The sequence below is a fragment of the Pipistrellus hanaki genome (assembly GCF_964339955.1).
Source record: "Pipistrellus hanaki genome assembly, chromosome: 18".
Taxonomy (NCBI): Eukaryota; Metazoa; Chordata; class Mammalia; order Chiroptera; family Vespertilionidae; genus Pipistrellus; species Pipistrellus hanaki.
Window position 1 is genome coordinate 24,147,096 of NC_140520.1, and position 18,184 is coordinate 24,165,279.

Genomic DNA, 18,184 nt, shown 5'->3' on the forward strand with positions numbered 1-18,184 from the left:
AGGTTAAGCCTATCCTCTGTGGCAGGTGTGACAGGGTCACATCTAGAGAAGTGGCTAACGGGGAAACGCCCCTAACGAGGTCATGTCCAGAGAGAGGAAATTCCGTAGAGGCAGGCAGACGGTCTCTAAATTGTGTTTGAACGTGGTTTAGCCCAGAGATAAGCACCGTGGGAGCAAAAGACATGCTTATCTCATAGCTTCTGCCTTTATGAAGGGCACGATCTCATTAACCTACCTGTGATCGTGAAGGAGTAAAACGGAGGACTGTGGTTACAGACTGAAGTGATGGCTTTGGTTCAAAGGGAGCTGGATAGCATGGGAACGCGGTGGGACTGAAAGACCTGGGCGCAAAGCTCCCCTCTGCCTCCTGCTCCTATGTGTTCTTCGTGGGTCACAGATTATTCGTCCATGGGTCTTCACCTTACTTGTAAGATGTGGATAATTATATTCCACTTAAAGGCATTTTGTAGCAATTCAATGCAGCACTTAACAATCCCATAACGCGGGGAGATCCCAGGTCACAACAGTTTGTTTCAATGAAACTGTCCAGCAGCCTTGGTGGACTGCTGGACTAGATGTTGGAAACAGAATTAAGACCTCGGCGCTGGTTATCCTTGAGGAAATCGCAGACTGTGGTGGTGGGAAGGAAGCAGAGGAACAGATAATTTCAATAAAAGGTAGCGTTGACTATGATTCTGGATGGGATTGATCTGTGATGGACCTGAGACACCTTTTGCAACGGTGCTGGGACATGGGCAAGGCCTTATGCAGGTAGATAGGATTTGAACAGGAACATTGCTTATCAAAATGGGTTTAAAGGCCATGGCTGGTTTGACTCAGTGAATGGAGCATTGGCCTGCAGATTGAAAGGTCTCAGGTTTGATTCCTGTCGAGGCCGTGTGCCTTGGTTGCAGGCACATCCCCAGTGGGGAGTGTGCAGGAGGCGTTTGATTGATGTTTCTCTCTCATCAATGTTTCTAACTCTCTATCCATCTCCCTTCCTCTCTGTAAAAAATCAATAAAATATATTTTCTTTAAAAGAAAAAAAGGGTTAAAAAGACCCTTTCCAAACACTGCAGGGCTTAAATTGAGGAACTGAGGAAATGACACAAATTTCAAGCAGGTTTCTACACGGAGGAGGAATCTGGAGAATCCACACTGTGGATTATGCAGTTGTAGGTAGCAGGACATATTTTTCGAGCCCCAGGAAAACAAAAATACTCAAGAACAAACATATACATTTGACTTAATAATAGTCTAAGTTCAGAAAATACACGCCACAGGCTAACACTAGGTAAGTTTCAAAACCACTCTTTGCTAGATTAACTGGAAGAAAAAGGAAGAAATGATATGAGCGTTTGACATTTAAAAGTTGCTGTTTCAGAATACTTGTTAAAGCCAGCCAGGGTGCCTTGCCATCTCAGAACAATTTGTTCACTGAGAAATTAGAGGTGTTTGGGCCAATAAATCGAAATTTATTTTGTAGTAGTCATTTCTCTTAATGGAAGTGTTTTCCAGATGTTGCCTAAGCCTGGCCGGCCGGGCCCTCTTCCAATAAATGAGGAAAGTTTGATTTCATTGGCTGTCACTGTTGATTTTGTCTAACCTTTGGACTAATTGGTTCATCCCAGTGTGTCTGCACTGATATATATAGGACTTCCAGGACATTGGAGAAATCCATCTATCCTCTCACAGGTAAGTGTCAACGTTCACTTGCTTTATGGAATTCAATGCTTTCAACTCAGTAGAGATAAACTTTATGAAAGGTGTTTGAAATAGATGTGTAAGGCGATGGTAGTTGGGGGGTTTGGGGAAAGGTCCCATTTGTGCAGTACACCTGTTGGAAGCTTGTGAATGGGTATTGAGAGCGAAGGGAAATTCGGAATGGTAACTCCTATGTGTGTTAAATGAAGTTTTACTGAGGCTGGTTATTTTCCCCCCGCAAGATAGAAGTTAAGCCGTGCACTGTAAGTACCTGTTTTGATTTTAATCACATGTGCAGATAAGTTTGTATTCTATGGGGGGAATTCTAAAGAATGAAATTGTTCAGTGGCATGACTGAGATGGTGACTTGATTTCTCCTGCATAAGATTACATCCAGCAGTCAAATGATTACTAGGAAATGAAAGCTGACTATAAGTTCTGTTTTATCCCTACATCGTATTTTAAAAGTTACCGAAACGTGAGTGCAGCACCGAAGTGAGCGCGAGGGGAGAGGAAAGAGGGGTTTCCTGACACTTTTCTTTTCTTCTCAGCGATGGCCATGGAGTGGAAGATCCTGCCCATTCATTTGCTGCTGCTGCTGCTTTCTGTTTTCTTGATTCAGCAAGTTTCCCCTCAAGGTACCTTCACCAAAAACTGTTTTATTTCACAGCTAAGGCTCATCATTCAGTTCTGACTCTTAGGCCAACAACAGAAATAGATGTCTAAATGTGTATATTTAAGTTCAATGCAAAGTACAACCTTAGTATGTAAAAACATGCACCTTTTATGAGCATTTTGGAATTTTCACTCTTTGTCTCCTGCATTATAGAATCTTTCAAGAAGTTTTGAGCTTTCCTATAGAATAATGTTTGTATTCGTTATTCCCAGGGTTATCTCAAAAGTTAAAAGAAAAATGCCTATGGAGATGTTTCTGGGATGATACAATATTATTTGATTAATTGATCAGATCAGTATTTAAATAGCCTATAATTTTTACCTAAATGTTACAAGGAAATTGATCTCTTACATCAAATAAAGTATTGATAAATCACTTATTCAGTGGACATCTGCAGTGTTTGAAATGGCATTTTATTAATCTTGAAAATGATTAATAAAATCCTCTTTTTTATATAAGGACTGTTCAACCAGATATGGCATTACACAGATGTGAATGCCATTTGATATTAGGTGCATGATTGTTATGGTGAAATTACATTCATGACATAGACATTTCCAGTAAAATAATTAAAATTCTCATGAACCTGAGCAAGAAAGGTAACTGCCCACTATGGGCCTAGTTTCAGAATCGCTGAGATAAGAAAAGATGGGAAAATGCATGAAATCAAATGTAAGCATTTCAGAAAGAACGATGACAGCTCTGGTATCTCCAGACCCTGATGCTCTTTCATGATAAATTACAAGGCTCACAGCACTGGGTGTGTTTTTCTAACCCACCTTTCCTCGGTGATAGTCGATTGTTCACTAAAACGGGTTACTCTCCTTTAAGTAAATGAATTTAAAACTAGTTATTAAAATGAAGAGCAAGAGAAGTTCAGACATGTAATCTGTGAAAAGGAACCTTTCCTGTAAAGACATTGATTTCCTATTTCAGAAATCTGCTAATGGTAAATAACATTTTGATGTTGCAATTGCTTTTCTTGCCTTCTCAACCTCTTCCCATTCCCTTTTTTTCTTTATATATAATATATGTATTTATATACATACACTATATATGCATTTCTGTGTGTATTGTGTGCATATGTATGCAAACATTTCTGAAAGTTTTCCTAATATTTACTGTTTAAATTGCATATGAAGACCTTCACACTCTTGGACTCATCATTTTGAGATTATTTTTCCCCCCAGTGTGTCTTAAAAGTCCCTCTATGGATTTAGGACATTGCACCTGCCAATTTCTATTCCAGAGACGGGTTCAATTGTTGTTTTTCTATGATTATCTTTTCAGGGAGGATTTCAAAGTATTTTCCAAATGATTTTGAAACTACATTGGAGGATAATTAAGCTTCTGTGTTTTTTTTTGTTTTGTTTTGTTTTTTTGTTGTTGTTGTTGTTTTACCCGGAAACATTCTGTTTATGACTTTCATATTCATGTCCATGTGTTATTTCAATAGTTATTCATTTTGCAGTCATTTTAGCAGTGGTTGTAAATATCTGACTTCCCTGACATTTAGACCCAGGTCCCCCCACCAATAAAAGAGAAAGGACACGTAGGAGAGTTTATGCGAGTATAGCCAGCTTTCTTTAAATTCATCAAGAACGACAGGCCCTGTGATTGTTGAGAAAGTTTGGGTTTTAGAATCAGATCTATTAGAGTTCAAATTCTAAATGGGCTATTGACTTAAGATCTATACTAATAAAAGAAGTGTAACATGCTAATTAGACAGGACACCCGAACGAACTTCTGGACATCATTCTGGACGTCCTTCCTGACGAAGCTGCAGTGGCGGGGGCTGAGGCAGAGGTGGTTAGTGGCAACCAGACAGGCAGGTGAGCAGTTAGGAGTGATCAGTCAGGCAGGCAGAGTGGTTAGGGGCGATCAGACAGGCAGGCAGGCAGAGGGATTAGGGGTGTACAGACAGACAAGCAGTCAGGGCGAACAGGCAGGCAGGTGAGTCTTTAGGAGCAATGAGGCAGGCAGGCGGAATGGTTAGGGGCCATCAGGCAGGCAGGCAGAGTGGTAGGGGTGTTCGGGCGGGTAGGCAGGTGAGCGGTTAGGAGCCAGTAGTCCCAGATTGTGAGATATCCCCCGAGGAGTCCCAGATTATGAGAGGGTGCAGGCACAGATTTCATGCACTGGGATTCTAGTAACTATATACTTTAGGGCCAAATCAGGACACTTCTGAGAGTGAGAGGTCAATATGAATAATTAGCAGGTATTCATGGACCTGTAATACATGTATGCTGGACCTATTCACTGGCTGGGTGCCCTGAAGCAAATTAGTAAAATTTCAGCCTCTCAGCTTCCTTATCTCGAAAGAGAAGCTACTCAGAGTCTCGGCAACATTTTCAAAAGCGTTAGAGATAACGTATGACTCAGTACCCAGCACCGAGAGGCACCGTCAGGAGAGCTGTAGCTGCCACCCCCCTCCCAGGAATGTACAAAGCTCTTACTTTGATTTTCAAGAGTGTATTTATCTTCTTAGTCTAGGAAAGAATAAAGTGGGTCTTATAAAAGATCAGGCAAAGATCACCTGGACCTATGGCTAATTATTGTTCCCATCCTTTTCCAATGGACACAATTCTCTCCCCCAATGGCTTTGTCCTCCTCACGAGACCTCTCCCTTTCTGTAAGCGGTTTGGCCATGTTTACCTATATTGTATGATTTTAGATTTATCAAGCTGTGCAGGGAGATGTGGGGAAGGGTATTCTAGAGATACCCCCTGCAACTGTGATTATAACTGTCAACTCTACATGGAGTGCTGCCCTGATTTCAAGAAGTTCTGCACTGTGGGTAAGTGCCAAGCGCTGGCATCTCCTCTGTCAAGCATCGCTGTTCTTGAGAGTCTCTTGCTGTGCTCTGTTCACACTCCTGCGCTTCTTGTGGCTCAAGTGCCTTTCCCTTCCCTTGCATAAATGTCGCAGCATGCTGTCCCTAAGGGTGGTGTCAAGACTTGTCACTACTCGGGGAAGTGAAGGGGGTCCTGGAGGTCTGTCCTTGCACAAGGTTTCTGATAAGTGCCAAATACAATGTCTTGTCTTCAATAGAGACTTAACACTGTGACTCTGGAATCATTAAATAAAAAGTAATGAGACTTCATAGCTTAGGGAGGAGGCCCTTCAGAAGTTTCACCAGAAGAATCTATGGTCCTAAAATCTTGTCTACTACTTGACTTAAAAAAAAAAAAATATTGACATGTTTCTAAATTACCTAAAAATGGCACTTTCATGATGAAGCATCAGTGTTTAATGATGACTTTCAATGAAAACCCAAAAGGTTTGAATTTTCGATGAATGGTAGGTAATATTTCACATGAATATATTTTGGGCCATTTTATTAACACAGAAACATGTCATATTTAATTTATAAAAATTAAAATTGTTATATTTGCTTTTAGAATTTGCATGTGAAGCTCATAAATATATTCTTGTACAATGTTATGTGTTGTGTTGTGTAAGGTAATTATTTCAAACAGGCCTCATTGGAGTGATTGACTCTCTAACCAAGGCTTTTTTTGAAATATGCAAGCCTTGTCTTCACAGTCCATGCCATGGATTACGTTGTCTTTCACCTCTACTCCTTACCCAGTTTGTCATAATAAAGGTCTCTGCATTATAAACAGACCTTTAGTTTTGAGCTGAAACATTGACCCATTTGGAATGTATTGCTGTAGGATCTGACTATTTAACAGGAATCTATTACAAACTGTGATGTGAGGAGGAAAAAAGATGGCGGGATTTCCCATGAAAGGTCATTTACTATTGAAACAGTTCCCACTTCCTGTTGTCCATACATGGATATGACTTGGGTAGCATTGGGACCTCTAAGGGCATAAAAAGTTTCCCTATGTCCCCATTATTTCTTCCTTGACGTGGGCTGTCTCCACTTGGGAACTCATCCCTTTTCCTAAACAAAGGACTTAAGAAATGCCCTTTGGGGGCTCTAGTGGGCCAGAAAGAAGGTGGGAAAGGGGCCCCCTTCATGGGTGTGGCTGTGTTGTCCTCACTAATCCTAATGCGCAGTGTTTTGTTTTGCTCTGGATAGAGCTCTCCTGTAGAGGCCGCTGCTCCGAGACCTTTGAACGAGGGAGGGAGTGTGACTGTGACGACCAGTGTAAGAAGTATGGCAAGTGCTGTTCCGATTTCGACGATTTCTGTGAAGGTAAGCATCAGCCCCCGTGGGCGCTTCTGGGTGCAGCCAGAGCTGTGCACCCACCTTAGCTTCACTGATGTCTGACACACAGTTCGCCCCTCTAAGGTGCTGATCTCACTAACATTTAAGTTACTTGATTCTAATTTTGTTTCACTTAAGATGAGCTGAGGGCTGGCTGGCCGCCGCCTCCTCCCACAGCACGCCCTGGCTTGGCAGGCTCCAGGGGCGCAGGCTGAGTGACAGAGGGAGGCCTGAGTGCAAATGCTTTTCTCTGTAGGTGTGGTTCAGTTCCAGGTTAAAGCAACAGTAACCAGCTCCCTGGAGGATTTCTCCTTGCCTGAATGGTCAGCTGTCCTTTGAACTATCTGTGCTTTACAAAGTTATGTTTTTCAGTGTGTATTTAAAGGGAGAATCCACACTTTCTAGCTTTTCTGAACTAGTACATTTGTGAATTAGTGTAAGGCGCTAAATTTGCAAGCAAACCTACCGAGAATTTGTTAACTGTGCGTTGTATGTCTCTTCCCATCTTGACAGTCCCTCTCTCTCCAAGTCCTGTGCCTGAGAGTCAACAACAAGGGATAAGACCCACCTTAAAATCTTCTCTGGTTATGGGTCTGGAAGAAGTGCTGAGAGGGTAGTAAAACCATCTAAATTTTACCAACCGCCTCTCCCCCGCCCAAGATTTAAAAACAATTCTTTTACCAAATGTTTGTTCTTAAAGCCTTCTTTGCCAAAACAAGACAATTTGTGGAAGAAAGTGTAGATCAGCTTTGCTTGCATAACCCGACCATTCTATTTAGACAAGGCTGCAGGCCTGCTCCTTTCCAGCAGCGGAGAGAGGGCAGGCAGCTGAGCTGAGGGGCCTTTCTTCACTGTTCCGTGTTTTCGTTGGAAAGCCTTCCAGGAATATCGGAGAGGACACCCTTGTAATGGAAAACTCAGAGCAGAGTCCCTGCGGCTTTCAGGACCCGTGTGGGCAGGACATGTTTACTCACCGCCCTGAGAACCGTGCTGGCCGTGAGACAGAACACTAAGAATGCATCTTGGGCAGAGGCTGGGTGGGGAGTGAGGACAGTTAGAGAGTGAGGAAGCATGGAGAGAACCTGCTAATAAAGATAATGCCTTAGGTGGATCAGATTTCATGAGGTTTGTGGAAAATACAAATAAAGGAACACCCCCAGAGCTTCACTACTTCACTTTTAAAGAATAGCAACCAATTTATCTTGTTCACTCAGCCTTCAGTCATCTCAAGATTGCTGGGTACTGCTTGTAGGCATCTATATTTCAGTGATCACATCTCAAGAACTGAAGGAATCAGCAGTCGAGCTACGAATGTGGGTGAGAAAAGCCAAGAGGTTAAGTGTGTGGCTGAAGATCACTAGTTAGTGCGTGGCAGAACAGTTTCTCAAATTGAGGTACTTGTCGCGTTTGTAGGGGGAGACAGGGAGAGAGGTGCGGTGGTCGGTTCATGGAGACTGCAGCCAGAGAGTTCTGAGATGCTTGGCAGCCAGAGAGTTCAGAGATGTTTTTTAATGGCAAGATGCGGGTTTATGGCAACCCTCCGCCCCCCAGAGCGTCCCCACTGTTCTCTGCTTCCCACTCTCTCATAGGCCCCTCTCCTCTTCTGGTTCCTAGTGATCAAAACATGTCCTCTCTTCTGGACATGAAAAGAGGTGGGAGGAGGGGTGACAAAAGTTTAAAAGAAACACATCAAACCATGAACAGCTGTTTGACTAGTTTTGAGAAAAGCATCATGGGAAGCTGTGGAAGTTCTTACAAAAGTAAATATTCATTTAGAACTTTCGTGATTGAACACATAACTGAAAGGTAAATTGGCATCATTACTTGTAAAAGAACAACAACAAAAAAATGCAATTACTCTATTTCTCATCCACGTGGAATAATTATTTTCACCACAGAAGGCAGACAAAAGGGATGGAGTTTATAAACTCAAGCACTTTTTAAATAAATACCCCCAGAAATCATCTAGAATAAGTATGTTTGCAAACAAAAAAATGATGTTCAAAACGAATTCGCTCTTGTCCGAAGGTCTCAATGACAGACAAATTCCAGTCCTAGTCCTGCAAGGCTGAGTCCTAGGCCTTTGCTGCCTGTCATAACACGAGGACCAATATTTTACAGAATTAATTGGTATGGAGTAGTTTTTACCAGCATCTATTTTTTTTTTTTTTAATGTTTTTCATTGATTTCAGAGAGGAAGTGAGAGGGAGAGAGGATAGGAACATCAATGATGAGAATCACTGATGGGCTGCTTCCTGTACCGCCCCCTACTGGGAGCTGAGCCTGAAACCTGGGCAAGTGCCCTGACTAGGAATGGAGCCATGACCTCCTGGTTCATGGGATGCTCAACCACTGAGCACGCCGGCTGGGCAAATCAGCATCTAAGCTTGAAGACAGGTGCATCCATGGCTTTCACAGTTAGTTACCGATGAGTATGAACAGGTGTTAACCAACCTATCTTGCTTGGCCTCAGTGGATAGCCCCACACCACCACCATCTTCAAGGGCTGCACCTCCGCCTGCAAGAGCACGTCCACCCATCAAATCAACCACCAAACGTTCACCCAAATCAACAGATAAGAAGACGACTAAGAAAGTTATAGAATCAGAGGAAATAACAGAAGGTAGGAAGATGACAGAAGTTTGAGATGAAATAACCTATAGGTGACCGACTCCTTGTAGAAGAGGATAATCTTGAGTCATTAAAGGCTCATTATGCTTTCTGTTTACTTAAAAGTATAAACACTCAGATATTTATTTTCCTTATTTACTGAACCTAGTATGGATTTAAGTTAAAATAATCAGAGGAAATAAGTCTTTTTTCTTTTTTTTAGATAAGATTTTGTAGTTTATACTAGAGGCCTGGTGCATGGATTTGTGCACCAGTAGGGTCCCTCAACCTGGCCTGCACCCTCTGGCAATTCAGGACTCTTTGGGGGATATCAGAGAGCCAGTTTCAGTCCGATCCCCGCAAGCCAGGCTGAGAGACACCACTGGTACATGATCGGGAGTGGGGAGGGATTGTGGGAGGACTCCAGGAAATGTCCAGCCCATCTCCTTCAGTCCCAATTGGCTGGACCCCAGCAGCAAGCTAACCTACTGGTTGGAGTATCTACCCCCTGGTGGTCAGTGTGCATCATAGCGACTGGTCAAACGGTTGAACCGTTGGACACAGCATATTGGCCTTTTATTATATAAAGGATTGCTAGTATCTGTGATAAGCTCAGGTATCTTTTAACTGACAATTAATTAGAAGGGCAGTTGATTGTGCTACTGACAAAATCAGAACACAGACATTTATTGATTAGTAAATAGCATTTCTTGTTGTGTTTGGACTGGCGGTTCTTTCTTGACTTAAATCACAATTGGTGTGATCACCTTTTTATTTGATTTATAGAACATTCTGTTTCTGAAAATCAAGAGTCTTCTTCCTCTTCTTCCTCTTCCTCTTCAAGTATTCGGAAAGTCAAGTCTTCCAAAAATTCAGCTGCTAATAAAGAATTAAAGAAGAAACCCAAAGGTTTGAGCATTGATAAAGATCAAAGACTATATCAATGCCATAATAATTATCTTATGTAATGCGTGTTGATAGAGTGATTTGAAGATATTTTAATATTTGGGGAGGGAGGTGTATAACTTTATAAAAGCTATTTTAGAAAATACCAGTGCAAACGTCCTTTAGGAAATTAGTGACAAGCAGCTCAGAAACCAACCAAAGCAAAGGATAAAATGCTCTAGCAGAAACTGTGGAACCACAGGATGGCGCCAAAGATGATGGTGGTTTTCCATTTCAGTCCCTTTTTTCATTTTTCTTCCTTCTTTCTCTTCCTTTTTTCATTTTTCCTTCTCCAGATTTTTTATTTTACTTAACAAGTACTTATATACTGCTTTAAAATGCTAATTTACTAAATTCTCATACACCTCTCTGGGAAACTCAGTATTATTCTCCAGTTCACAAATCCTCTTTACTGTTTTCCTAATGAATCTAGATGTCTTATCTGCCTGATTTTTCTGTAGTAGAAAATGTACTACAGAGTAGGCCAATGGTCGGCAAACTCAGTCAACAGAGCCAAATTCTTTAAACTTCTAACGCTACTTCTTCAAAATAGATTCGCCCAGGACACGGTATTTTGTGGAAGAGTCACAATCAAGGGGCCAAAGAGCCGCCTGTGGCTCTGGAGCCGCCTGTGGCTCTGGAGCCGCAGTTTGCCAACCACGGGAGTAGGCTATTTCCTCCTGAAGAGGTTCCCTTTGTTCTGATTTTTATTTCCTGAAATTCTAAACTCTATTCTCTTTCCCCAGGAAGTCCTGGATTTTGGATACTGGAGTTCTAAGGAACTATTTCCTGGGTGGTTGTGATTTCCCCTGAAGCCTTCTCTCTAGATTAATAGCCAGATATTCAATCTTTGAGTCATCCAGAGATTCCTGCACCTGATGGAAGTGCAATATGTTTGCTGAATGAATTCATCTCATGATGTGCCCCTGGGCTCTGTAGTTCACCCGTGGGGTAGTTGCTATGGCAAATCCTGTTAAAGGGGTCTTTTAGCTGCCATAGCATCCTAATATCCTTTCTATACCTGTGGGACTGGGCAGAAGAAAGAGAAGAGCTAACAGCCCTGGGCGTGGAAATGACTCAGCAGGGACCAGGGGGGTGACTGGAGCATCCTTGGATGTAGCTGTAGAGACCTCTCAGCTAATGGATGCAGTCAATCTACATGATTTTGGAACTAGGTTTCCAGGAGAAAGGGACACTGAGCAATGAGGAAAAAGAGGAGCAGAGAAAGGGAAGGCCAAAGAGCTTTAATGTAAAGAGATGAATTAGTGTTATTTGACCATATGGGTAATTTCAAATTTGTCATGTCTCTACTGTATAGTTTTACTTGTGCATTTTATCCCTTATCTCATTCATTCCCTAAAACAGCCCAATAAGACAAGTTGAGTATTTAACATTTTACAATAAGTTAATAGACATATTAGAGGTTAGCATCCTGCCTAGTCACACAGTCAGCAATAAGAATGGGAGCTTTACATCATTCCTGAAGACAAACTATTCAAGAATAAAAGATGTATTTTTTTTTTCTCTAGTAAAAGATAACAAGAAAGAAAATCCTAAGAAGAAACCTGCCCCAGAACCACCAGCTGTAGATGAAGCTGGAAGTGGATCGGATGATGACGATTCCAGGCTCACCCCAACTCCTGACACGCCCCCCACTCCAAGCACTAGAGTTACCACCACAACTTCCAAGGTCACAACAGTGACAACAGTAAGTCCTAAACCCAGCCCTTCACCGAAACCTGAAGCACCCAAAGACACATCTTCAACAGCAAGTAAGGAGAAAACGGTTGAAACTAAAGAGACTTCTAAAACATCAAAAGAGACTTCAGCTAGTACATCGGAGAAGACGACCTCAGGTAAAGAGACGAGAAGTGCAGAAAAGACATCTGAAGGTTTGGAAGCCACATCAGTTTCTGCTAAAACTACAACTGAAGCTGAAACTACAACCACAACCACATCTTCTCCCACCACGACCACCACCACCACCACTACCAAGGAACCTACAACCACCCCCAAAAAGCCCGAGCCCACCACCCCCAAGAAGCCCGAGCCCACCACCCCCAAGGAGCCCGAGCCCACCACCCCCAAGGAGCCCGAGCCCACCACCCCCAAGGAGCCCGAGCCCACCACCCCCAAGGAGCCCGAGCCCACCACCCCCAAGGAGCCCGAGCCCACCACCCCCAAGGAGCCCGAGCCCACCACCCCCAAGGAGCCCGAGCCCACCACCCCCAAGGAGCCCGAGCCCACCACCCCCAAGGAGCCTCCCACTCCTCCTGAGAACCCTGCTGAATCAACTCCCGAGTTTCCTGAAGAACCCACACCAAAAGCTCCTGAAGACAGTCCCGAGGAACCTGCTCTCCCTACAACCAAGGCTCCTGAAGGGACCAAACCTGAAACGACCACCACATCAAAGGATAAGACAACAGAAAAAGGCACGCACACTACAACTGAAATTACAACTGCCACATCTACAACAAAAGAGACAGTAACCCCAGCAGAAGAAAAGACCACTGAATCCAAAACAAGTACAACCAAGCAGGTGACATCTACCACAACCAAAGATACCACACCGGCCAAAGTTACTCCTAAGGAAACGACTCCTGCACCGGAAGTGACGGCTGCAACAAAAAAGACAACTACGACGGAAGAGACTACATCTGAAGACATAGTAACTACATCCAAAGATACAGCTACTAATCCTAAAGCGACTGCTAAACCCCCAAAGCCTACCAAAGCACCCCAAATGCCCACCACCACCAAAAAGCCAAGCACAACACCTAAGGTGACAAAGCCAAAACCTACACCATCTCCCCCGAAGAGGACCACATCAACGGTACCTACAGTGAACCCTGCCCTGCTCCAAACCACCACCAGCTCTAACCAACCTAGTAACTCAGAAATGGCTGAAGAAAATCCAAAGGATGAAGATGCAGATGTTGTTGCAAATGATGCTGGAGGAGAAAAACCTTTTGTGATTCTCAGGCCCCCAGTGTTAACTCCTCTACTTATCCCAGGAGCTGCCTTAAGAGAGGGAGGACCTGAACAAGGCATTGGCAACGACCCCATGCTTTCAGGTAAAGAGACTCGTTTTTTTAGTTTCTAATGTTAACGTGTCTATCAGAACTGTAATGCCCTGTTTTAATATATAAATTATCTAGAATCCTGAACTTAATTAATTTGTGAAGTCTTACAGCTTCTCTTAGAAGCAGAGGCGTAATCACAGTAAGATGATTTGTATTTGGAAAAAGGAGTAATGACCTAGTTTTAGGGACTTAGTGCATTTGTAGGCGGAGCCAGTGTACAGAACAGCAAACATATGTAGTTGGCAGTCCATCCTTGCATGGGAGGGTGCTCCAATCCACTGAGCCACACTAGTCAAGGCCATCACTTATTTTTACATACTTTTTTAAAATAGTATCACCTTTAGTTTTAGTAAAACAATTATGAAATATCACTTCTCTTTCACCTGTGAAATCCACACATTTCAAACAATAATACCCTTCAAGAGCTTAAGAAATGAAGAGGAAATAAAACTGGGATAATTTGAAAAAAACAACTAAAAAAAACCACTTTTTCATTTTGTTTTGTATTGACTTTATTTCAGATGAAACCAATTTATGCAACGGTAGATCGGTAGATGGACTGACGACTCTGGCCAATGGAACATTAGTTGCATTTCGAGGTGAGCTCTGCACAAACCTTTTTCTGCCCCTCATTTTGCTCTTGGCATTTAAGAGAACCAAAGCCATAGGAGTCAGGAGTTTGGGTTGAGGTTTCTGAAGGGGAACCTGACTAATGACCTTACCTCATGAAATACACTGAGTGGCCAGATTATTATGATCTCTGAACGCATAATAATCTGGCCACTCAGTGTGTGTGCATGTGTGTATATTAGAGGTCCGGTACCAGCCTGGTCAGGGGGAGGGGACATGGATGGTTGGCCGGCCTGCTTGCTGGTAGAACTCCTGGTTGAGGGGACAATTTGCATATTAGCCTTTTATATATGTATACAATGAGGAGCCAGATTATGATCTCTAAACACAATAATATGGCCACTCAGTGTATATGAAAACCTGATAGTAATTACCAAAATATTAATAAAATTAGACATTGGAGTAACAAAAGCGTGAAATGATGCTAATTGTTCCTACCGTTAGGAATTAAAAGGTAGTTCAAATTTTAATTTCATATTTCCTATCAGATGAAATGACACTAGGATTTGTTTTCCTTGTTCTATTGTATTTGAAAATAATATTCCCCCCTCTCCATTGATTTTTCAAGAGTGGAAGGGAAGGAAGGTAGGGAAGAGCTAGAAACAACATGGATGTGAGTGAAACACATTGGTTGCCTCCCACTCAGGCCCTGTCCTAGGTACATGCCCTTGACCTGGAATTGAACTTGAGATCTTTTGGTACAAGGGTCAGTGCTCTAACCACTGAACACCACCAGCCAGGGCGAATATTATAACATCTTGATTGTGATGTATTCAGCAGTGTTAATTACCCTTTGTGGAGGAATCCCAGAACAGCAATTGTATGTTAATTTTCTGTACTGACACTAGTCCAGTCTTCATTTACTTAGATTAAATCTGAAGGGAAGTAATTCATACATAGACTTGCTCAGTAGAGGAAGAGATTTTAGTAGGCCTTTAATTATAATTCTTTGTTTCTGAAAAATAAATTGAGAGAAAAGTGATTTTCTGTAAGTCACAAAATCAAAGGCTCTTTCAAGAGAAACTGAAAAACTAAAATATGTCAAATTTCAGACTTGAGATTTACTCTCAAATGTTCAAGCACTATGTTCTGTGCTAGTACAGTCCTCACTAAACTTCTGGTCATAGAATGCTTGTTAACACATTCAATGGTTCAGGATAATTAAAAATGTTTTCATTTTGGTCTCTTTTGGGATAAGTTTTAGTATTCATTCAGGCTGATTTATCACTTTCAATTTTAGGTCATTACTTTTGGATGTTAAATCCACTCAGTCCACCATCTCCTCCTCGTAGAATTACTGAAGTCTGGGGTATTCCCTCTCCCATCGATACTGTTTTTACTAGGTGCAACTGTGAAGGAAAAACTTTCTTCTTTAAGGTAAGAAAAATACCTTTGTAAGAGAAATCAGCAAATCTTTGTTTATGAAAACATAAGTCAGCTTAAACTCCACTTCAGAAGGGTTCCATATTTTAATAAATTACCATCAAAATTTAATCAAAGGTTAACACAATTTGGTAACATTAATGGTCAATTTATTCAAATACCTAAATTAAAACTTTCTCCCTACACTTAAAAATCTAAGAATGAATTTATAACCTTTTTTTCCTCCCCCAAACTGTTAACATCACTTCCTCTTTTAAATGATCAGGATTCTCAGTACTGGCGTTTCACCAATGATGTAAAAGATCCTGGGTATCCCAAACAGATTGTAAAAGGATTTGGAGGACTAAATGGAAAAATACTGGGAGCTCTTTCAATACCTAAATATAAGGAGAGACCTGAATCTGTGTATTTTTTCAAGAGAGGTATGTGCTACATAATTGACAAAATTACATAACTTTTAACAGTTGATTTGCCAGAAAAGTTTTATTGAATATTTTCATTTACTACTGTGTTTACTGTCAAAAGATGTCTTTAATAGCTGGATCAAATAATTTCAATTAAAAAAATTAAGGGCACTGAGAAACATTTAGATTTCTCAACATGCAAATAGAATCATTTACTCTCACACAAAGTTAAATACTGTACATAGCTATGCAATCTGGATTTAATCATTCAAGTATTTCAGGATTTAGTAATTATTTTCTTTAAAAAAAATATATTTTATTGATTTCTTACAGAGAGGAGGAGGAGAGAGAGAGAATCATTGATCAGCTGCCTCCTGCACACCTCTTACTGGGGATGTGCCTGCAACCAAGGTACATGCCGTTGACCGGAATTGAACCCGGGACCTTTCACAGTCTGCAGGGTGCCAACGCTCTTATCCACAGAGACAAACCGGTTTCGGCTAGTAATTATAATACCCTTGACTAATAGCCATTACTGTCTAGACATTATGAAAAACATTGTTTCTTCCACCTTGTAAAAGCTCTTTTCTTTTTGGGGGGACTAAATTAATTTTCATTATGTTTTCTAATAGGGGGCAGTGTTCAGAAGTACACTTACAGACAAGAACCCAACACGAAGTGCACTGGAAGAAGGCCTGCTCTGAGTTACCCCGTGTACAACACACAGGTTAGACAGGTTAGGAGACTTCGCATTGAACGGGATCTCGGATCTCTCACACACACCGTCAGAATTCAGTATTCGCCGCCCATCAGAGTCCTTTATCAAGACAAAGGTAATGTTTTTTTCTTTTTCTTTTTACTGTGTTAAAAATTCTTACACATGAAGTAGATGTAAGGCTTATTAAATATGAATATTGACCAAACCACCCTAATATTTTAAGCTTATTGGTGCAAAACATCAATGTGCCTCAGTGAATGCTCAAAGATCAATCCTTTTCCTTTGTGGGTAAGGAATGCAGTTTGAATGTTACTTGATAAATGGTACCTTCAATTCTCTCTTAAACAAGAACATTATATACAAATCTGTAACTCTGGAAACAGTGATAAAAGGTAGTCATTTGCACCATTTATGAGAGGGTAAAAACTAGGCACTGCAGTTAAATAACATCCAAGGTAACGGAGCTGCTAAATGACCAGATTGGAGTTAATACTCTATGTCTGACTCTTTCCAATATCATCTATAGGTTTCCTCCACAATGAGGCCAGAATAAGTACTCTGTGGAAAGGACTTCCCAATGTGGTTACCTCAGCTATATCCCTGCCCAACATCAGAAAACCTGACGGCTACGATTACTATGCTTTCTCTAGGGGTAAGTAAAATCTCAATAGCTTCTCAAAGATGTGATCTAATCTCTGAAATACAAACATAAACACCAAGTGTTCAATGGAGGCTGAAGGTGAGAAATTAAATTGCCCTGAAGAGAAAGTTTAAATTTTTGCTTTTCTTTCACATTAAATTGAAAGGACTGCAACTGAAAGCTGCCCTCTCCTTCATGGGATGAGTCTGTTGTTGATAAAATATCAATTACTTACGTAAATTGCTCCTGAAAACAGTATTTGGCATTTAGTGGAGGCACCATTTGCCATAAAGTTACACTGATTTGCATCATTACCGTCCGTAAAAATCAGAAATAAGTTCCTGAGAAACAAATTTTTAAATTATCTGATGTTTCTTTGAAAAACCCAGAAATGTGTTGTTCTGCCTATACAGATGACATCAGAATTTTTAAGAAAAGGGTAAAACCCAAGTGGCTTTTGATTTTTACTTGGAGAGTTAAACCTAATTTTATTAAAAGGTCAATCTGTCAAGGCAGAAGTTTTTGTTAGGTTATGTTGATGGTTATACTCAAATATTTCTATATTCAAGTGCTATAATTAACAAAATGATCTCTCTCTTCTATTTAGGTCAAGCCTATAACTTGAATGTGCCCAGCAGGACAGCAAGAGCCGTTACTCCTCCTCCTGGGCAGACCTTATCCAAAGTCTGGTACAACTGTCCTTAGACTGGTGGGAAAAGGAACAGACAAGTCAAACAATGAAATCTGACACTGAAATACCTTTTATTAATAAAGAATGTTGAGATAAGCATACCAATTTAAATACAAAATGTCTTTAAACTCGACAATCATAACACTAAAACAGACTGAACAATCTTATTCACAGTTATTACAATTTATAGAACATTTAATTAATATTTCCTCTATTTATTCCTCCTCTCCCTCCCATTGCATGGCTCACACCTATAAAAGAGAAAAAAAAAATCAAACTGAATGAATCTTTTAAGAAGCTAGCCCCAAACTAGAGTATCCACATACTCTGGTTCATAATATTTTTATAGCAAGAAAACTGGAGATATTAAAATTTTACACGCTAGTATAATAGGCAGAGATGTACCAAATAACTACATAGCACTTCTCTAAATCTTTGAATTCAAGGAAGAAATAGAAGCACATATTCATTACATCTAAGGGTATACATATCTGTCTATAAAATGTTTATATTTTATGTATTA

General features: G+C 41.1%; 2 protein-coding genes across 8 annotated transcripts in view; one reads left to right on the forward strand and one right to left on the reverse strand.

The window, feature by feature from the left end:
- The first annotated feature begins 2,230 nt into the window (after positions 1-2,230).
- PRG4 (proteoglycan 4) lies at positions 2,231-17,766 on the forward strand. 4 transcript variants are annotated; one of them, XM_084865223.1, is made up of 12 exons: positions 2,231-2,342; positions 5,055-5,177; positions 6,429-6,545; positions 9,031-9,180; positions 9,954-10,076; positions 11,642-13,186; positions 13,717-13,794; positions 15,066-15,202; positions 15,474-15,630; positions 16,245-16,445; positions 16,857-16,982; positions 17,578-17,766. In XM_084865223.1, exons 1-12 carry the CDS (start codon positions 2,258-2,260, stop codon positions 17,673-17,675), a joined length of 2,940 nt encoding a protein of 979 aa, XP_084721349.1. In that variant the 5' UTR covers positions 2,231-2,257; the 3' UTR covers positions 17,676-17,766. The 4 variants fall into 4 exon arrangements, with proteins under 4 accessions (XP_084721349.1, XP_084721351.1, XP_084721350.1 ...); XM_084865224.1 differs by lacking the exon at positions 5,055-5,177 and having other exon boundaries at positions 2,232-2,342; XM_084865225.1 differs by lacking the exons at positions 9,031-9,180; positions 9,954-10,076.
- Positions 17,711-18,184, reverse strand: part of TPR (translocated promoter region, nuclear basket protein) — a 62,062-nt gene continuing 61,588 nt past the window's right edge. For all 4 annotated transcript variants that reach the window (XM_084865222.1, XM_084865220.1, XM_084865221.1 and 1 more), the window contains one exon: positions 17,711-17,912. In XM_084865222.1, the coding sequence (XP_084721348.1) occupies positions 17,857-17,912 (56 nt within the window). In that variant the 3' untranslated portion in view covers positions 17,711-17,856. The remainder of the gene's footprint in view (positions 17,913-18,184) is intronic.